Consider the following 22468-nt stretch of genomic DNA (forward strand, 5'->3'; position numbering starts at 1 on the left):
TTTGAACGCTGCTCACAATCATATCAGTCTGTAGTGCTGCACTCAAGGCTTATGGGAATTACTGGGGAAATACATGGAAGTGTTTGAGAGTTTGAACTCATTTGAGATTCGAGAAAGAATCAAAAATGTTTTTTTTTCTGTTGCAGTTTGGAATCCATAAAAAGTTGACTGTATATACTAGGTATCTCAGTACACCATTCACTGTGATCAATGAAGTTGTATTTACTACCTGAAAGCTGGATAGCGCTGCTACATTCAGACAAATTACAAGCACAAATTACACCCCACCCTACACTGTGATCATTATCATGGGCCACCACTACTCCACTGCTGCCATGTATCTGCTGCAGCTAAATATAGCAACACCACTTTGATGATGCAGCAGTGACTGTTGGGGGAACTGAAAACCCTCCTCCTCTACACTTCTCAGTGGTGCAATTAGCCCTAATAAACTGAGAGTGAATTCATGAATCTGGCCAAAGCATTCCACCCTTCCCTTTACCCACCATCCATGGAGTCTATGCAGTGACAACAAATGGTTCTCAGAGACCTCCTGAAGAAGGTAGAAGCAAATTGTAGAGAAAAAATATGAAACTAATTACACTCACCAGCCTCAATTGGACTCTGTGTTTACGGCTAATTAGCAAATGTTAGCAAGCTCACACAGCTAATGGCACCTTAGTGCACTCCCCAACTGACATTAATGGTTTTGAGGGGAAAAAAATAAAATACAACTTCTTCACCGAATATGGTGCCACGTTCTGCACCTTCTGATGGCACTGGGTTGCATTCTCCCAGCCATAGAGGTTCCACAATATATGGCTGGGAGAGAAGTAGTAGCCACACCAGGACGATACATTAATTGTTATTTTCTACTCACCAAAAAGTCAACAGTCACCTCCCTTTTGTTTCAGGGCAACAAGCATCAATTTTCTGCATCATGCCAGGTGGAAAAAATCTACTGTAAGTAATGACAGCACCTAGGTCTCCCAAACACCCTGACAGCCTATTAACACCAGACAGAACCATTACTCTGGTATGATGGAACAGTCGCAGACAGCGAAATGATTAATAGAGACTGAGACAGACCGAGTTGCTAAGAGATAGGTGGACAGAGGTAAACGACAGAGGAAGAGGGAGATACGAGAGAGGACAACGCTGAAGTAGGACAGAGCGCAGGGGAGCCTGTCTGTCCCAGATCAGTCATTTACCGCCAGCAAAAGAAGAAGAAGGAGAAAGAATGAGTGAGATAGGAATAAAAGAGACAAAAGAGTGAGAGAGTAAACGAGATTAGCTAAATCGGGAGTTATGAACTACATGTCCCCCTGAGCAGCACTGCAAATATTCAAAAGAAAGTTGAGCTTCACTCGTTGCACTTGGACGAAATAGACCATCAATAAGACAGAAAGTAATAGATGTATAACCTCAGAGAAAATAAGGCTTTGACAATGCAACTCTGACATGTCAGCACAAACAGCAACTGAACAGAGTCCAAAAGACACAGCATTTACTCCCCTGCTTTCCTTCCCATGCCCATGTGGAAGAGGCTTCTGAATAAATGTGGCTTGAAATAATCCAATTAATTCCAATTAATCAAGATTTATCTCTGTCAAGGCCTGTTTCCTCCATAAGTCAGGTATCCTTTTTTTTTTTTTTTTTTGCCAAGTTTTGTTGAACTAAATGACTGGCAATGAGAGATTTTGGTCCCTTGATCCCCAAATAGGCATATGCAGGGTGGAAATGTCAACTGATGTTGTGTCCTCTAAGTGAGTAGTGGAACTAAAGTGTGCTGTTCCATAACATTTTTCAGACCAAGGAAGAATTAATGGTATTTCCTTGCAAACATGAGCTGAATGTTAATTCAGCTGCATGTGTAGTAAATTGTGGCTGTATGGTGGAGCATGACTCTCACTGGGCCAAACAGCATCTGAAGTACAAATGACATGACAGTCATGACAATGCTCAACATCGGTCTGTTGAACCAGATCAACTTGACTTCCAAAGGACAAATTAACTGAGATCCCTGGGAGCCAAACAGCAGATCTCGATTCAGCTAAAATAAGGCAAACCTCCAAACAGCACGCTATCAAACTCCCATTTGATGATGTTTCTCTTTCATTCAAAGAGGGTAAGCATTAATCTGGCCAACCTGATGATTAGCTACATAAACAGATTGAGTTTTATACTGGTTTAACTGACAAGTAATGGCATCATTCACTGACAGGTTCTATGTTACTGAAGCAACAACAAGACATAATAGTGCAAACTAGTCATAAGAAGTCAACATTTCTATTTTGTACTTTGTACCAGACACATAATAGTCAGGAGGTAGAGACGATCACATATCAGCCGACATAGTGGTATGTAAATACATGTTGACAGTGCACTTTCACATGGCTTGCTTCATATGTTTAGTGTTTTTGAAAAATTATCCAATATTGCTGTTTCTGTTTTTGGGATTAACGCCTTCTCTCAGACCTTTGAATGGAGAGTTGGAAGCATGAGTTAGTGTGTGTAGCGACTGCTTCAGTACATGAGTGTTTGAACTTGGAGCACCACTCAGAGCAAAAACTGAGTCGTTATCTGCTCACCAACACTCAGCAAAATTATCACTGCACATTGACAAATGCACTCCACTTTTATACATCAGCACAGACTATAGGCTTCTCAGAAACCAATAGTCCATGGATGTTGGTTCAAAGTTTCTGAATTTTCTATCTTGTTTGATGATCAGCTCCGCCATCCACTATCTTCCTGTCCCTGAGGCAACACATCACATACAGAGCATGAATAGCATGTGTGAGTTACTGTGACTCTGTGTGGGTGATGTCACTGCCAAACCTCTCTGAAACCAAAACGTCTCTTGTGCTTTGAACGCCTCCAACAACAAGTTCTTTTCAGTTAAACTTTCCCTTCTGCTGTATTGTGCTGAAATCCTCCTCACGGCTCTTTGCAACTCTCTGCAATACAAAAGCAGCTTGTGTGTAATTATGTGTACCCTGTAAAGTGACCCACTGTTACCTTTCTGTGGGGCTGTGTTCAGAATAGACCAAGGCATCCATACATAGACTTAACTCAGGTGGAGAGATAATGACAGGAACAGAGCAAACACATGTTCCCTGCTGGAAGGGTGACCCTTTTCTTGCAGAGGCAGCCATTCAAGTGAGAGGACAGCAGTTTAAACAACCATTATAACATTCATCTGATATGTAACGCATGGCAAAAGACCTACTATATCTGCTCCCGAGTACATCAGTGCACATTTTTAATGCTACCATGCATCTATGTCCATGCTCATCCATGCACACAATGTCTCTACACACCAGAGTCCATGTGTCAGAGAAGCCAAAGTAAGATTTACTAGGTGATTTTATGCAATGGTTAGCCTTTTAATGTGAACACTGAGCAATGAGCTGCTCTGTGCACTAGATCATCAGCAATCCCTGGCATGCATGTAAATGTATGTGGGTGGGATCATCAATTTGATACAATAATAAATCTATGAACTGACATATCTCATACATCTATCTTAGCTTGTATATCTAATGCAATATACATTTTCACATTTGATTTTTTTTCATGCTGCTTCTTTCCATGTCATTCCCCCCACTTTCTTCTTCTGCCTCTCTGTAAAGCTGGGATAGACTCTTCATCTGCTGGCATCAAGGAGTAATCCACTGCCAAATACTGCTCTGTTTGTCCATGCATCCCTCAGCAAAATCTCTCCAGGCTGTTTTGCTTTTTTTTTATTTAATTGTATTTTCATTCAGTTTATTTTGTGCAACTGCTGCATATTTTTACTTACAGCTGAGATTCTGCCTGAACAAAGAGAAATGAATGTTTCACATCAATGCAGTAAACTTGGACATGCAACCCCCCTCCCACCTCTTGCTGCACACACATACACCCTTCTGACTCTATAAAATCATACTCTCCTCTGCTTTGCCATGCAAGCTCCTCAGTTTTCACACGTCAAAAAAAGAAAAGACAGAAAATATTCTTACTGTCTTCTACAATCCCGATGAAATACAAAAATCCCTCCTCAGGAAAAAAGGAACAGAAGTAGAAAAGAGAGGAGGGGGAGCACAGCGGTTGCCAGTTGCAGAGGAATAAGGAGTGAGTAGGGGCGACCGGGAAGATGTAATGAAAAGGGAAAAAAGAAAAAGGCAATCACTGCTGCAACAATGAAGACCCTCCTCCTCCACAACCGCCGCTGCCACAAGAAATTACAAGGTGTCCAGCGTGCTGCTGTACGCTGAAGGATGGAGCATTATCCTCAGCTCCCAGTCTGTCCTCCAACAGCAGCAGCTCTGTAGTAACACTTCTCTCTGTTCGGTCCGGCAATCTCCCCATCCCTCACTAGCTATCCTCCCCTCCTCCCTTCAGCTTGCTCAGAGAGCCCCCCTCTCTCTCTCTCCATGTAGTGGTTGGTTGGTTTTTCTCCCTCACCCCCTCCCTCTGCCTCTCTCTCCATATCTCCTCCTCTCTGTCCTCCATCATTACCCAGATACAAGGCATACCCCTCCCTCCTTCTATCTGTCTGTCCCTCTCTCTCTCTGATGCTTTGGAGTTAGAGTCTTAGCTGTATTTTTTTTTTTTTTCCAGTTCACACTGTATTGAAAGCACCACAGTAGGATCCACCCAACGGCACAGAGATTCACACTCCAAAAACACAAATGCATAAAATGAGATTATCCAATAATTAGCATGCAATGTCAACAACAGAACCAAACACATCAATGAGAAGAATAATATAATGATAATAAATAAACAGATGCCCTCCCTAAATACAGAGCAATGCAATCTGCAGCAGTGCAGCCAACATGTATATTTGCATATATACACAGAAATATGAATAAGGAATGAAAGAGAGGATGAGGGATGCCACTGCTGCAATGCCTATTATCATATATAGAGGGGGGTGAGGGAGCAGAGGACTGTGGGTGGAGAAGGAGTTTTCAACTGATGAGCTGAATGAAATAACAAGTAGAAATTAATTTCATTATGCCAGTCAGTGGTTAGTGAAGCATGTCAAACTGACATAACGGGCCTGAGCCCACACCTCTTTCATAGTGGTGAAAGGGGTGTGAGCAGGGGAGGCGTGTCAATGCTTGAGAAAAGGGTATAATAACAACAATCACAGAGTAAAACAGGTGTTTTCATCAATTTTGTGCTGCCATGTCAGCTCTTAAAAACACTATTGTTAACTGGAAGTTTCTCCAAGTTTCCCTGCATTTTCCCTTCTTAATATTACATCAATTGGATCCAAGCTGTGTATTTAGAAATGGATGTGAATGAAATGAATCCTTACACAGCAAGGGCTGTCCACCTCTTCGCTCATTCAGTGAGTCATGCGGTGGTAACTTTCACACAGAGTGAGAAAACCATTACACAATCTGATCTATTAGGTTTTCACAGAAATGTGATCTTGCATCTGCCAACACTTCTCCTTTGACGGACCAAGTCTGTATATATTGTGTGTGTAACATGTTTTGTTCAGCAGGCTCAAGCTGGATTAATAGTATAAACTAAAAAAAGACGCAGAAGTTGCAGAAAGTTCAAAAGAATTGCTGCGATTCATCAAAACAAAACACACGACAGTAACTACAAGGAGACAGTGGAGTCCCCTTAATAAAAGACAGTCAGACTTAATAAATATGGCCATAATAAGAGCAATATCCCAGTTTTTGCAGCTGACATTCTTTCACCTCCCTCTGTCAGACACATTGTTTTGTTACAGTCATAATTTCCACTAATGCATTGACACATCACTCAGTAGCCAGTCATTTAAAGCCTATGCCTCTTATCACCTGGAAAATAATGTGCAATGCCAGTACGCCTCTCTAAAGCCCCCTCCTTTGTGGATCTTGCAACTTTGCTATTAACGATGACTTCAATATCCTACAGAATACCTAACACTAATATACTAATAACACTAATAAAAAAAATAACATAGTCAGGCATTTATGAGGGCTACAGCTGCAGTGGAAGAGTATACAAACATGTATACCATGACAGATTATAAACCCCAGTGCCCTGAACAGTGGAAGCATGGAGTCACGTGGCTACATACATGCTGAACATGTGCCTGTTTAATGGAGTTGTGATTTATAAAATAAGCTGAGCAGCAAGTGAGGAGACACCTTTTTGAATAATGATAGAAAATAAAAGCAGCAGTAGACAGTAAGCAAATGTACTCAAGTACGGGCTGAAGGTATTTACCTTACGTGATGGTTTCCACTTCAGGACTGCCTTCACAATTTTACTTCATTGCAAAACAGAGGTGAATATCATGCTTTTTACATCACTATATTATTTTCAAGAAGGGTCTATAAAGTGACATTTTTTAGTTATTAGAAGTTCTACTTGAGTCATTTTCCCTCAGATGGCTTTGTTTAAATAACAGCTGAAGACACAAATAGGTCAAAGTATTAAATAATATTGGAGCAGATTTTTCTTTAGCATGTTATTAATCATATCCCCACAGAGTTATTACTAGCCTTATATTATGTACTTAAAACTGGCTCCACATTAAACATGAACATACTGAGGCATCAGCATTAATGGTCCTACAGTGTCATCCAAAATATCAATCAGGGGACACTGTACGGCAGAACCGCTACTTTCACTTTTCGTTTTGCGGATATTAAACTGGATGTTGAACCAGGGCCTTTACTAGAGTAGTTTACATTAATGCATTTGTGCAAGGACTTGACATTATGTTTTGATTAATAGGGTGCATAAATTTAAGCAGAATAAACTGTGTACTGTTATGACAGCGGGAAAACATTAGGTTTATTCCCGGTTTCTTTTTTCTGTCCTTTTAACTGTACCATCTGCAAATCACCCTGACTGCCAGAAAGGATAATCTCTCCCTCCTTTTCTTTCTATCCTTGTTATGAGAAAAGTGTTATACTTGGCAACAGAATTAACTGATTGGCTGCTACAGAGAGCTAGAAAGAAAGGAAGAAGTGGGTCATATGTTGGAAGAGAGGAGGAGATAGAGGGGGATAACATAAATGATAGTTAAGTACGACGAAAGCACAGACGGAGAGAAGGCGGTAAATGCTGATGATTAAAACAAGAGAATGACCACTTCGCCGGAGCTTTGAAATTAACCAGATGATTTGAGCGGGAGGGGTACTGTACAAAAATCTTCAGTAAACCACTCTCTGCAGGATTATGTCTTCTTCTGACTGTATGCTGTGTAGGCCATTTTATATTAGAAAACATCTAATATGCAATCTACCTTAATACTACTGCTCAGATCTGTTACTTCTGAAAAATACAACAGAAATAGACAGTCCTATTTTTGAAAGTAGCGGTTCTGTAGTAGTACTTCCTATACATTACTGGATTATAATCTATGGGCATCATTTTACTGTTGCAGCTGGTAAATGTGGGCCAAATTGTATATACATGTTGAAGGGGAATCTAAATCTATAATATCTCACCATAATAAAATTACATCAGTACAAATGTCAAATGTTTTCTGATTACAGCTTCTTTATTAAAGATGTTTTGCACTTCTTGGTCCTAAACAAATATCTTAGCAACCTGCGGGCTTTGGGAAGTTGCACTGCCTCTTCCACAATTTGATCGTGTAAAAAAGAAAATAATGAGCTGATTACTTGGCAATGAAAATAATCGTTAGTTGAAGGGCTTATCTAAACTCAAAAGACAATGGTGAGAATGCTTCTCAGGCCTCCAACTATAACAACTGACAGGATAGATTACAGGCTTAAGAAGATGGAGCAGATGTCATTAAACCTAAAAAACTATGTGGTCACATCTAAAGTTATTACTGTTTACGGTTATATTTATTCATTTGTGATTTTCCTTTTGGTCTTTTACGGTACCTCAGCTTTTATGCATTTGAAAAAGTCAAAACAGAGAAAATGTGAAAAAAGAATGAAGTGTATTTAATAATGTAAGCTACATTTGTACATTTCTACAGCAAACTTTCAGTATGACTGTCAATTAGAAAGACAAAAAGATTTGCCAGAAACAACTGAATGATAAACCTTTGAAATGAAATACTCAATGCAAATAATCAGTAACCTTTCGCATTAAATAATAAAAAAACATTTAATAGTTTGAACAATCAAGGTGATATATAAATTACATTAAAGCACCCTTTCAAGAATGAGGATATTAAAATAAATAATTGGCCTTTCCATATCAAGACAGTACATTTTTATAATGTAAGGCTGTGTAGTCACACTGAACATTCCTGCCCAATGATGTAAAATGGGTTCAACAAACAGTACCTCCTGACAAGAGAGGAATGCTCACATGACTTTCACAATCAACAGCAATTAATTCTGGTTAAAATATAAACACTTATGAATGTGTAACTCCATCCACAAAAACAAAATACTATTAACTACAATAACTATTGTAGAGGATGCACAACTTACCCTTCTGTTCTTTCCGTGGGAAAAACGACCAAATAAATTGCAAAAGTGAGTTATTCTGTAAGAAGATTGTCACTTTTTTAATAAAAGGTGGAGATATTTAAAGATCCCATGTTGTACTATCCGTCAAACCATTAAGCACAACTGCCCTGAAAAAACATATTGCATTGTCTCCCACTTTCTCGTCCACACAGCTACTCTAAAGCAGCTATGAAAAGCTGCAGTTCATGAAACACATCTTCCGAGTAGTCCTAGGCTATAGGGTTTCAGGTTAAAAATCATTTTACTGTACACTCTTCATGCACAAGCCTTTCTTTTATGCACTAACAACTAATGGTCTTAAATCTGGCAAAGCAAACGTTACGATATCAGGTATGACAACACACCTTACTTTGATCCCTAAAGACCTGTCTGCCAAATGCATGCACACACTCTCACACACATCAAGTGAGAAAAGAGCTTGCTGTGAGTATAAAAAAGAAGCAAGACAGGGTTTCAACAGGTGCTTCAAAAAGTCACAGTAACATATCAAAGACTGAGGCACAAAGGTGCCTTTAAAAAAAAAGAAAAAAAAGAAATTGAAGTACCAACAACCAACGATGGCAACTCCCGACTCTACTACCATACATGGTATAGAAAATCCATACGTCTATGTGTCTATGTTACAGTACAATAAGAGGGTTTTCAATGTTTACTGGGCCAATAGGTCCAAAATCCCAGTCACAAATATACTTAATGCTTTGTTTTCTTTATGCATGTGGCATTCTAAGCAAACCGTAGTGGATTTTTAAATTATACAGTAATTAAAGCACTCAGATAAGCCTGCTTTAAATAAAACCCTGTACAAGAGGTTGGTACATCAACAGTCCATCAAACTAATGGGTTAGAAAATGTCAGTCAGTGGGCTTCAATAACTCATATACTATGAAATACAATGTTTACAAAAAACATTTTTTGTGGGAGACACTGTAAAATCCCCCTTAACATCCAAATGTATTTTGGGATGTAATGAATTCTGCAGGTATAAATCAGTCAGAGTACTGGAGATCTAAATCTACTGTGCCATCTGTCACCACTAACCTCACTCTTTTAGGTTTTGTGGGACCCATAGAGTGAGATGTAACAGGTCCGTAGTGTGATGTACCCTGGTGTTCCCCAGAGTGACACTGTTGCTGCATGTCCTTCCTGCAGTGTTCATCCAGACCTTTAAGCCCTGAAAATCCACCCAGGGACAATGACGCTGGATTAGAGAGCTGGGGTCCACAGGGCTCAAGAACCAACCGCCCTTGGGTGCCTGAAGGTTCCATCAGGCAGTGGTAGGTGTAGTTTGTCGAGCCTAATCCTGGGTAGCCATCAGGGCCATCCCTGAGACCCAGGGTCAATGAATGATCTCCACTGAAGTTTAGTACGTAAGGAGGACCTTGATAGCCATAAGGAAATGAAGCTGACGAGGCTGAGGACTGACTCTTGTTTGCTGGTGTATCAGGAAGTGTACTGTGGACCACTCTGGGGCTGTTGTGCTGAGGAGGCATGGGTGACAGAGAAGTGCTAAAACTGAAATCAAAAGGGTCTTGCTGAGTGTAACACGGCTGGTGTTTATCGGGCGTTGGTGTATTAGATTTATCCTGTTTCAAATTCTTGTCATGTGGTGATGAATATTCGTCCAACACTTTGCTAGGAAAGAAGAAAGGTCTTGGCAGCGCAGAAAAGTTTTTGTATGTCATGTTAGTTTCACCACTTTCATGTTTGTCAGTTGACATCTTATTTTTAATAAAAGACTGAGAAATGGAGGAGTTGTGTTTGTCAAAAGGGAGGTTGGACCGGCTGGGGTTGCTGGAGGGACCAAGATGGCAGACATCCTTTCCAAAACCATGAACAGCAATGTTGCCTTTTTGAGGACAGTCTGTGTTAACCCCAAATTTCGGACTCTGCTGCATCTTGTCAATAGATCCTGTTTTTGCACCAAGAGTTCTGGATGTGATGGTCGGGCTGCCAGCAGCCATGGTGTCTTTACAAGGTGCACTATACAAGTTCTGACACTGGTTCCCTCCCTGAAACTTAAGCACCCTGTGAATAACTGTAGAGGTTTTCTCATGGAAGTTGAATGGATTGTCTGGAGGATTAGGATTTTTCACAGTGAAGAGCTGAGGAGAGAGGAATTTGTTAGACATTTGAGGTGACGGGACGGACTTTGTCAAACAACTCTGGGACACTCCTCTAACTGTGTTTGGCTGACTAATGGGAAATGACTGGGACTTACTTGGAATGGCCATACGGTGGAAGGGGCCGTGGGTTTTAAGGTTAGACTGGGTTTTTGATTGGCTGGTGCTCTGTTTGATGTTGATGGAGGGTTGGGTTAAAGTAACAGGATTTTGAGATGTAACACAAGATGATGGTGCACTAAGCAAACGAGGTTTGCCAGCTACAGACAAAGACTGAGTTCTGTGGTCTTCTTTGGACAGCCTCATTCCTAGATTTTTATTCATAATTCGATCCTTAGTCATGAAGTCAGAGTTGCTCAGAGCAGAAAAATTAAAACTAGTATTGGTTGGAATTCTGTCTTTTGAGGTATCCTTTGCTTCACATCCCAGAGGAACAGGGTCACTTTTGCAAGAAATTAGACTTGGAAAAAACTGCAGATCTTCACTCGTAAAGTTATTTCCTGGACTGGGAGGGCCAAGGTACGGCGTTTCAGTAGTCCAAGTATCAGAAGGGCTGTGAGAGAGGGGGCTGCTAAAAGGATCCGTGGGTGGATCCAGGGAACACAAATCTGATGGAGACGATGGAAGTATGTTCTGTGGCTGATAATACCCCTCGAAGTTAAGACACTGAAAGTCCAGTATATCATCACAGCAGTTTGTGAAGTTGGGCTCACCAGAAAGCATGTTATCAGCAGTTGTGAATGGAGGAGATTGGGATTGAGGTTGAATGACAGAACTAGAAGCACTGGAGCAGGCTGTGGGCTTTTCCAACGTCTGAGATGAACACAAGCCCTCTGAGAGCCTAGAGAGACTGTTGTCAATTTGTTGGAGAGTTTGACTAAGACAAGTAGTAGGTGTATCTACAAGCCCACACTTGCGTGTTCTGTCCATTTTGTGTCTCTGTTTCCTTCCTCCGCTGTTCATCTCTGGCCTTTCAGCAATTCGATCGGCAGCTGAGGGTACTTCAGATTTACTATCATTAAGAGGTGAAGACAGAGACAGTGGTGACAGAGACAAGGAAAATGGAGGTGGTTCTGTTTTCAGAGGGCCTGAGTTGCTGCTGTGTCTCTCAGAATAGAGACACTCTTCTTTGAGGTTGCTAAAATCCAGACATCCTTTATTTTGTTTCCCTAAAACGTGACCCTTCATCTCTTTCTTAACTTTGGGCTCTCTTTTCAGTTCAGTTTGTACAAGTTCTTCTTTACTATCCACCTCCCAAATATCCTCCGTCTTTCTCCGTAGTTTAATTACTGGTAATTGAAAACTATTTAAATCCAATTCTGGCTCCTGTTTTTGTTGTGACCCACTTTCAAATACACAACACTGCCTCAGAAAACGATCTTCAATTTTTGTCTCCCGCCCTACAGCTAATGTCTCACTGCCATTTTTTTTGCTCTGAATGTTCTGCTGCTTGACTCCGTCCACAAGCTCTTTCTCAATGCTCTCTTTAATGTCTACTTTTTTGTAGGTAGATTCACTGGACTCGCATACATTTTTAAGGTTTTTCTCAGATTTTGCACCAGTAGAGAAATTTATGGCTTGCTTTTCATTCAACCGCTCACCTCTTTTTTTCAACCGATGCAATATGTTCTTTGACTTCTTACTAGCCTGCACATGAGCCTGAGCTGCCTCCATCTCCATGTTTAAAACTGATACAGAATCCATGATGGCTTTAAACGGATCACATGAATCGTCTCCCTTTTCTGTTTTTAATGCCATATTTTCAAATCCCGCATTTTGCATCTCCCATACTTTCCCTCTGCTCCTCTTCAACCGAATCTTAAAATTAAGGCCTTGCTTTGTCTCCTCCAAACCACTTTCACCCAAGATATCCGCATGATCTTTACATTTGCATTTATTTGTAGAGGAATTTATAAAACACTGCTTCTGTATTTTAGCAGGATTATCAGCTTCTTCGTCATGTGAAAGTTTATCACTCTCTAGTATTTGAGCCTTGTTGATGTCATCCTCATCTTGCTTCTCCAATTTACACTTTCGAACTTTCCTCCATAAATGGCTTCGCTGAACTTCATTAGGTCTGGAGCGGAGCACTCTTTTAAAGGAGCTTTGTTTTGTGACCTTTTTGGGGTCTAACTTTTGGACTTCTGTTCTTCTAAGTCTGACTTTAGTACCTTCTCTTTTCACTTTACTTTCCCCTAGACTTGTAGTAAGTTCCGGCATCAGCGCTGCGGATGAATTTAATTCAGTAGCCTTTTCTGAAGCTTGTTTCAAAGAATCCATTTCCACAGAACTGCGAAATGTACGTTTCTTCAGAGGTATGTTGGACTGTATGTGTGCCTGTGGATTGGTGTCTGGATGCAGATTAGTCATAGCTTTTTCTGATATCAACGACTTATGAGGTAGTGGGTTGAGGCGGGTGGCCGGTGAGTCATTTTGACTCCGTGGCGACCGAAGCTGCAAACTTTTCTCAATCAACTCCATCTCAGCTGTACCTGAAACATCTTTACTTAAGTGTCCCCTGGCACATTGCTTATCTTCTGCTTTTGTTTTTGCTGCTCTCTGCCTCATCTTTCGTCTTCTGCCATTCCTCCTCAGCACTGGACAATGAAAGCTGACTCCATTTAGTTTAGTTTTTGTTTCCTCCTCATCATTTTGCATGTCTTTAGAGGCCAAGGAAGAAAAGGCTCTTCCTACAGTATCACTCATTAATCCCTTATCTATTAGGGATTTATCTTTTTTAAAAATATCAGATAGCAGAACCTTTGCTTGCTTGATAACAATATCTTCTTCATGACTACACACCGTCTGTTTACTCAAACACCTAGTCATTCGTTCTGAGACTTTAGGAACTCCTTCCTGCTTACACATATGTTTGACTATATTTTTAACACTCTGGATGTTATTTTGTACGGTAGTTTGTTCGGTAGACACCGTTTTACATTCAGACTGCTTAGCTTCTTCCAGGACTCTGTTACTTTTACATCCTACAGCTGGTTCAGAATTGGTCTCATCTTTCTGAATGTCAATTTTGTCTTTTAAAATTCCCTGCTGCTCTTTTAATGTATAACCTGTATCTTCTTCAAACACTGTTTGTATTTTAATTACCTTGTCGTTCCTCTCTTTCAGACTGTGGGACAAATTATCTATAATATCACTTGTATGCCGCTTCCTTACATTTACTTTATCTACAGCCTTGAAAAACATTTCCCTCACCCCTCTGTTACCTTCAGTGGAGCAGATGTCAGAACTTCCTCCCTGCCTCTGCTGAGATCTGGACACTCGTTTTTCTGTCGCTGGTCTAGGACGCTGGCTCTGCCTACACCTTCCTCTTGCCTCCACTCTTCCTTTTTTGTCTTCACAAGTCTTTACAGCTTCTAAGCTTTGTGGCACTGATAACCTTGTTAGTTTAACTGTAAGGTATTGCTTCAGAGATATTAGTGGATTGTCCCCATCTTGTTTTGATGCATCTATGATGTTCTGACTAATTTCTAACTGGGATGACGCTCTGATAGTCTTGTGCTCAGTTTGTCCAGCAGCTGGATTTTGAGTTGTGGTGACATTGTAGGATTCAATGCGGCTGCCCTTGTTGCTTTGAGTTCCTGTGTTTTCTTTTTCAGTCTTCTCTTGTATTATTGCACTGCATGTTTTGTCAACCTTAACAGGGTCAACAGGGTGATGAACAGTTGTAGTGTTAGCCGTTCTACTGGAGTCTGTCTGGGTTGTGAGTGTGGTGCAAGCAATGCTCTTTTTTCTTGAAGAGTTCCTCAAGTGAACTGCCTGCTTGTTCACCACTTTGACAGGCGTCCCATCAAGACTTGTGCTACTAGGTTTGCTTTTCTGATGAAGTAACATGGAGGAATTTAGAGTGAAAGGCTTCAAGTTTACCACATTGGTGTCATTTTCTTCACCAGTCAGCTTGTTATCTTTTGGCTTCACTTCCTCCAGTTGTTGCAGCAAGGCCCTTTCTTTGCTTTTTGGATCCTTACAATTCAGTAGAAAATCCACCGAGTGGCGCCGTAATCTGATTCTAAGGTCCCCAAGAGTGACTTGGGACAAAAGTGGAACTGTCTGACGCTGTTTAACTGTGGAGGATTTTAGTGGGTGCTTTCCTGATCGTCTTTGCTTCTCTTGTCTCCACTTCTTCGTCTGACTCAATTTTCTGTGCTTCAATGCATTTCTCCTCATCTGCTGGGTGAAGGAATTCCTCGAGGGGATGGCTATGAATAAAAGACACCAACAAAGAAGCAGTTGAACTTGGGCTTTTATATACAAAGCCATTTTTTCTGCTGATGTGTTTATTTAAGAGTAAATTAATATTTTTAACTTAATTTTTAAATACAATATGTTTAAATAAGCAACCACTGAATATGATCTGAGAGACAGAACCCAGAATGGCGGTTCAGTCTTTTTCGAGCCTACACTGCACAGAATTAGCCTATATTGCTAACTTAGCACGTGGTGTAGGGAAAGTGGTGGGACAAAAGTTGATAACTGTAAAATGCATCAAGAATGTGGAGTATTTTTATACTTTACGCATTTACACAACAGTTGGAGTGAAACATGCATATGTAGACACTAAATATGAGTAAGTAAGTGGAAACAAAATGGATGATTGATAATGGATTTTTTCCTACAAATATAATGTCCAAATAAACAACTCTCACACTTGAAAAGATACACACCTTTCTAAAGATGTATTCTATTTTCTAAATATCTCACTTCAAGGTTTGTAATTTTTCCTGTCTGTCCCCAGGTAAGATTCCATTTAATCGTTTTAAATCCTACTTCCTAAATCCTTTGTTCCACTGTGATTACATGAGCATATGCATACTACTTAAAAACAAATGCATAAACACATACTCAGTATGAGAGGTGTGAGTAATATTTACGAAGTAATCAATTTCAGTCATTTCAGTAAACACTCACACTCTTTTTGTCATGTTGTAGATAGCAGTGGGTTGCACGAGTTCAGATTCGACTATTACGTGACGAAAGTCGCTGCCGATGTATCACCTATATAAATCAGCCTTCTCTCGGTTACTACAGGGTGTTTGGTTAAGTTGTTAATTGACTACTGTCTAGAGGATTTGGACTGTTACTCTGCTAGCATTAGCAGATGCCTTTTCAGATGAGTGTGTACTGCAGTAGTAAATTTGTTGTATTTCAAGACTGACTTACATATTTTACATGTCAAGGTAGTATGGACTTTATCTTTAGTGAAGTATTGCCACAAACTTGATCAACCACTGCTAGTTTGCTGCAATGACCCACTTGGCTACTCACCGGTCTTCTCTGAGACGTCTATTTTATTACTGTCACGTAATTTATAACTAGTCGACATTTTTTGTGTAGCAGATGATTTAAGTTTCAGAGTGGTCTAAGGGTCATCTTACCTATTTACAACGCAACAATCACAACATGATCAAATGTTTAAGTTTAATTAAACCAATCAGTTTGAAATAACTGGGATGTAACTTATAAAAATAACAACTTTACAGATTTATTGTTGAACTTTCGGCAAAGTTTATCCTAAAGGCTTTCAAACTGATGCTGCATTCAATAGCCACAGAAATGACTGTCAATCTTTTAATATTACAACCTGCTGTATAACTGCACTGTTTAACTATTATTCCTGCTACTCAAATTCTTCAATTTCAAGACTTGAGCACCTTTATCATCACTGTGTTAATATATTTCTTTATTGTATCATTGTTTGAAAGATAATTTTAGATTTAAAAAAAAAACAACTCTAAATTGCTTACCTTTAAGAATACCTGTGTGTATTCCTGGTGTTATCGGCCTTGTAGGAAAGTGACCTTTCTCCCTGTGATGACGAAGATATCGCTCTCTTAGACGATATTTTTGGCCCACGGGGTCCTTTGTTTCTTCACAATCAGGCTGTTTCCCTCTGTGTTTGAAGTGACCCTCTCCATTTCTAAAGACAGAAAATTACAAAATAAAAGGCAGATTGAAAGGTTTAGCAGATCTTTCTTCATACCTTATAAATGCTTTTCTTATTTCAGACTAAAACAAAGCAATACTAATGGCAATGTCTGATCAGACAATGGACACACCTCTCACAGGTGCAGCATTCACACATTTCATTGCCTTCACCAAAAAAGCTGGCACCATAGTAACACGTGATCTCTTCCCCAGGTGATATGGGTCGAATCACTTCAACACAAGCGATATTCTTCTCACCAGGGACAAACTGGGCGGTGAAAAGGGGAAAGAAAAAAAACAGCAAAAGACAAAGACAAAGGTTGGTTGGCCCATGGGAAACAACAACAAAGCAGTTCGTAAACAGAATGCAATTCTGTGTTTAAAATACAGTTTTCAAGGTGCAATTTAACAATCTCACTAGATTATACAACTAACATGTAAGCATTTATTTGGGTATTACATCAATCATTACAATTTGTCACATCTCTGTCTGATAAATGATGTGATAGATGATCATTGTAGATTACCTTGCAGTTTGGCTTGCAGTCTTCACCCCAGACAAAGAAACAAATAGAAACAAAGAAACGTTATTAATTATGAGTGAAATTACAGTACAGTACAGTACATTAACATTTTGTTAGATAGAAGAATAATCTCAAATTTCACTGGACCATTTCTATAGTTACAATTCAGTTCCCACAGCAGACAGACATGTGGTCTTGGAAGACTGATGTCCTTACTTACCTGTTGTACTGGTGTTTTTGTGCTGACGTTTTTGAATGATGGAATACTGTTTTTTTGTGATAAATTATTATATTAAGATAATTGTGCTTGGGCAAAAATCTACCAGGTGAATCAAATAATTTAGGCAGGCTGTATGTGGTGATGGCTCCCATTGGTTGTAGAACTATTGTGCAGATGCATTTTTGATTCCTACAATGAACTAAATGTTATGGACAGAAATTGAGTTCAGGTAACAAATTTGTTACATAAAAACTAACAATAGAATTTGGATTATTTCATGTTTAATCTGGATTTTGGTCAAAGCAGAAAAAAATGTCCTACATGCACTCTGTAGTTTTATACACAAATATCAGTATGCAGAAGGAAGTGGATGAAGCAGCTAATGATAATCCAGCTTCAAAGCACATGTGCAAGTATTAACAACTTAATTTTTACCAAACATGCACACTGCACTTGAGTAACTGACAAAATATCAATTTCATTATTTTTATCTGTTTAAAATTATATAACCTTTAAATCAGAAAATCAATAAAAACATTTCTAGGCATCTCAAATGATCATAAATGAAATTATAGGCCTCATTTAATGTCAGTCTGCAGCAAGAAAAAGGAAATCATTTACTAGACTTAATTGTTGTATAGTGTGACTGCTTGTAACAAAAGCCCTGTCAATCTGTTAAAAAGAGACAAGCTTGGATCACAGATACCATTTTTAAAAATGCACTCCTGGTAAAAGTAAACTCTCGCGACACTGTTTGCTATTAACATTTGATACATCCATTTGTGTGCGCGCACCAGAGGTTGTACAGACTAGTTGCTGTGTCGAGTTCACTGCTGTGCAATCACACTTTAAGCATCATGTCGACTAGTCACTGATCACATGACAATAACAACACAGACGCTTCTGAGAAGACAGATGAGGAGCCCAGTCAGTCATTCAGCAAACTTAATACTTCACTAAAGATGAAGCCCATAACACCATGACATGCAAAATATGTAAGTTAGTCCTGAAATACAACAAGAGTACTACTGCAATGCACACTCATCTGAAAAGACATCCACTAACGCTAGCAGGGGAACAGTCCAAATCCACTCGACAGCAGTCAATTATTTGCTTGTTTATTTCATTGTCAAAGTTATTAGACCTTTAGTTGCAGGACACAGAGAAAGCTTCAAATAAATACAGCATTTTTTTAACTCTGCCACAGTATCCCATCTTACAACACACTGTGGAGTACTAGTAAATGCTATAGATGTTGCAGATTTATATAGGCTATACATATCTGCAGTGTAGCAGCATGGTGTGTTGTGTAATCCTGTGTGTTTATTAGTGACGTCATCAGCAACTAGTAGGTGACTTTCATCACATAACAGTGGAGTTTGAAAAAACTGAACTCATGCAGCCCCTAGTGCACACTGGGTAAAAATTAGTCATGAGCGCAAACAAACTCACCATGGTTAATGAAAGCTGCAGGCCCAAGCCAGAGCTGAGCACAGCGCTTTCGTGTGGAATACATCACACTAAAGTCATTGACTCCTGCCCTCAGCACGGCACTGTCAGCGGGGCTCAACTCTGCTATGCAGCCCAGTAGGACTTCCACTCGCTCTCCTGCAAACCTGCAGAGCAACAAATTCAAGGGTTGCAAATCTAAAATTTTAAAAAGCACACTGCTATAATAGATGCAGCCGTCATTATTGGTGCCTCACAAATACAATGTTATGTTACAAGTGTGAGTAATTACCAGTGCCTTGTTGAGGTTATCTTTGCACCATTGGTCTCTGAGGAGTATCTGTCACAGGACTCTATCTTGACACCGCTATCCAACAGGAAGGCATTGAGGTAGCGATAAACCTGCACACACCATAAATGGCTCAGATTCTTTCAAATTCATGAAATCACTGATATATGATGTCAGTACAAAACATTTTTTGTTGTGCCTACATGTTGTCTCAACAGCTCCTGGCGATGGGTTCCAAGAGCATTAAAGTAGTCACCAGCCAGTTCGCCCACAGTCAGTGCCTCGAACGTAGCGCTGAAGTCATGTGTACGCTGAAACCTCAAGAGGGTCTCTTTGAGGTTACCCCAACGCCTGATCACTGGTGGAGGGCTAAAGAAGAGATATGGGCAAATAGTTTGTCAAAGTTGCTGTTTTTTTAGCAATTCGTTTTAGATAGTAATTTAACTCTTTCTGAAATGATAGATTGATATGTCTGTGAAGGTTCTCAGTCATCCAGGTCCATGGTATATCCAAAAAGCGTTTAAAAAAGAATACAATACAAAAAGAGTCATTAAATTAAAATTTGAGATCACAAAAACAGTCAGCTGATGGTTAAATGTAGAACAGATCACAGCTACATGATAACCACAAATATGTTATAAATTTAGATAATGACCACTAATCGCCAAGTTTACTGTAAACTGCACCAAGTTTAATAATAAATGTGACAAACTGATAAATAAGATAACTTAAATTGGCTTTTGTATGGATTTTTGTTTCCACAAAGACTGTTTTTGTGTGTGTGTTTACAGAGAAACAGACAGCTAAGCAAAACAAAAAACAAAACAAAAAGCAAAACAGTAGTAGATTTTGCCTCATCTTAAAATCCACTAACATCAGTGGCCATCTGTAATAATGGGCTGGAGACGGAAAAAAAAAAATCAATTACAGCATGTTCATAACAAACTTGACTGTGCAGTTTACTTGAGAATAGAGAGGGCATGCTGGAGCATTTAAGCCATTTACCTGCAGTTTCAAAAGCTATTACAGTATGTATATTCCAATTGTTTTGATGAGGTAAGCAGTTTCCAGTACACATTGTTTAAATGTAAATAAAGAAAACAGCGTGCAGGGTCTGTTTTGACATCTGCACATCGGTCTTGAACAGATACAGGTCAATCATTCTGTGCAATTTGGACCCTTTAGGTGTTCTGGCATGCCCACACATAGGGTTGCCAACCGTCCCTTGAAAAACGGAATCGCCCCTTATTTAGAAACAAAAGTACGCATCCCGTATTGACCTGAAATGGGACGCACTCTGTCCCGTATTACCGTGAGAATCAAAAATAGTGTGTAAACTGTCAATGGAATTAATGAATAACAGGGCGCTTTATATGAACACTTATGGTAAACTTATTCCCAGGCAATGAGCTGACAGCGGGAATCCCGCTCATCTCATTTGTCGAGGTACTGTTGCTTGCGAAGAAGATACCGGAAGACAACAAAGCAACAACTTTTCCTCACACTTTCTGTTTGCACTATTACAAGAGGAATGTTCTGCTTTCTATTGTTATATATTAATTTATACAGTTTTAAGTTAAGCAGGACAGGTTTCGGTTTAAGAAAGACATTTATTTTATTCTGTTAATTTTGTATTAAAAATAAATTGTTGAAAAATAACTTGTTTTCCAGGTGTAGTGTTCATATCACTCAAAAATATGCATCTAATTCAATTGAGGTTCAAGTCAAAAAGTAAAAAAACCGTTTCACACACATAAATAAGAGCTAAAAAAAAATCACCATGCTGGGAAGGGTGAAGGCAATCAGGTCTGCCGGCCCTGCCAATGAGGTGTCCCTTATTCATTTTTCAGGGAGTTGGCAACCCTACCCACACATGTCCCAATAAACAAACAGTCAGAATAGAAAAAAAAAATAATAATAAATAAATAAATAAATAAAATAAAATAACTGTGCATTAATAGGGAAGCGAAACAGAAATTACAGACAACACTGGGTGGCATTTATACCGCATTACTGTGTCAAAGTTTGACTTCTATGACAGATTACCTGATGTTCATTTTGTGGGTGCTGAAGCCCAATAGAGGGTCCAGCACCAAACTGGTGGCCAGGTCATCAGTCTCACAGAGCTCCTTAACACTCATTCTAGTGCATCCGTCCATTGCCTCCCACCATCAGCATGCTGCAATCACAGGGGGCAAAGTAACGCTATGGCGGCAACAACAACAAACCACAATCCGCTATTAGTTTTGCATGTGCATTCATCCACTTTGCAAATGACATAACATTCGCATAAAATTAGTTACTGGCTCATTTGCTAAGCTCCTATCACAATCCCATCATTTAGGTCGCTCTGTATCTGTTTGTTGTATGCACTACCCTGATAATAATCAGTAGATGATGATGATGCTGCTGCCGCTACTCGAGCTTGGAGTGTGACTGTGTTACTATTATCGTCCATAGCATATTAGCTTAGCATGTCAGCTTGCTGGGAAAATACACTGGCTTATCAGCTGGTGAGAGAGCAGGCTAACGTTGTGGTAGCACTGGTGGTCTGCGGCTAATGTAACATGACTGCATCAAATCGTTGGTGAAATCCAGCTTCTGAGAACCAACCAATAAAGCAATACGCTCCCACTGTGATGCAAACTTACAAACTGGTGTAGTTTTCAAAAAACCTACCTGGGAGTCTTTTGTAGTCAACGAAAGTATCGTCAAATAGACAATTTATCGCAAGCCGCTTGCTTGCTCCAGCCCCCGTTCGCCTGGCTGGGAGAGTTAGCCTAGCAACATAACCAGCTAGGTTTCCGCCGTCTTGTTGGCTAGCCCGACCAGCCGCATACGAAAATGGAGTCTCTTCGTCACTTCTGGAAATTGTTGTTTGCTGACAATTTTAAATCTCTGTCCGAATTTAAAAATGAAAAATGCACCACGGACAACGAGAAATGGGTCTAAAAAATGTATATGTTTTGTAGCTGCTAACTAGCTTTGCAAGGCTCGTCTAGTAGCAAAAGTTGATGAGCGATGCCCAGTGCAACCGAACTATTGTTTGACCACGCCCACACGCTGCGCTATTCGCTGAGGTCAAGGTTATTTTTACAAATTAAACCCAGTGTAGGGCTTTTACGCTCCGTGATTGGTCATATATTATATGGGCTGTGCCTGCCTAAGTTGGGTTGGTTGAACGGAGGCGAGTTTTTATCTGGTACAGTGGGTAGAATGTAGCTTCTGCAGCTACAGAGATTCACTCAAACATGGAACTGACCAATATACCGTGTTTACTTTTCCCCATTAATAATCTGATTTTTTTTTTATGTTTCTCAATATGTCATAGTTCAAAATAAAAGCATTCTTTACTGCATTATTTGAAATAACTGATGTATGCAAAACTCTGGTTTAATTGTTTTTACTGAGTGTTCCATAATCAGTTTTAGAGTGAGGGGAAGTGTAACGTTGTGCACTGAGTT

The 22468-nt window shown here is 39.7% G+C and overlaps 1 protein-coding gene across 3 annotated transcripts; it reads right to left on the minus strand.

The window, feature by feature from the left end:
- Positions 1-7653: 7653 nt before the first annotated feature.
- On the minus strand, positions 7654-22000 carry kmt5c (lysine methyltransferase 5C). Of its 3 annotated transcripts, XM_084571127.1 has the most exons (10): positions 21684-22000; positions 21051-21183; positions 19208-19373; positions 19008-19117; positions 18719-18882; positions 17050-17069; positions 16654-16790; positions 16342-16514; positions 10678-14796; positions 10393-10561 (listed from the first exon to the last, which is right to left on the minus strand). In XM_084571127.1, exons 2-10 carry the CDS (start codon positions 21161-21163, stop codon positions 10539-10541), a joined length of 5025 nt encoding a protein of 1674 aa, XP_084427253.1. In that variant the 5' UTR covers positions 21164-21183; positions 21684-22000; the 3' UTR covers positions 10393-10538. The 3 variants fall into 3 exon arrangements, with proteins under 3 accessions (XP_084427251.1, XP_084427252.1, XP_084427253.1); XM_084571125.1 differs by having other exon boundaries at positions 7654-14796; XM_084571126.1 differs by lacking the exon at positions 21684-22000 and having other exon boundaries at positions 7654-14796; positions 21051-21509.
- Between the last annotated feature and the right edge of the window lie 468 nt (positions 22001-22468).

The sequence above is a fragment of the Chelon labrosus genome (genome assembly GCF_963514085.1).
Source record: "Chelon labrosus genome assembly, chromosome: 21".
NCBI classification, from domain to species: Eukaryota; Metazoa; Chordata; class Actinopteri; order Mugiliformes; family Mugilidae; genus Chelon; species Chelon labrosus.

Bases quoted from the DNA above. Each gene is read 5' to 3' on its own strand.
- kmt5c (XM_084571125.1), bottom strand. From the start codon at position 21,163: ATGGACGGATGCACTAGAATGAGTGTTAAGGAGCTCTGTGAGACTGAT. The intron at 19,118-19,207 runs GTAGGCACAACA...TGGTGTGTGCAG, and splicing joins AGGAGCTGTTGAGACAACAT to GTTTATCGCTACCTCAATGC. The intron at 17,070-18,718 runs GTGAGTTTGTTT...TCTGGGGTGAAG, and splicing joins TGCAGCTTTCATTAACCATG to ACTGCAAGCCAAACTGCAAG.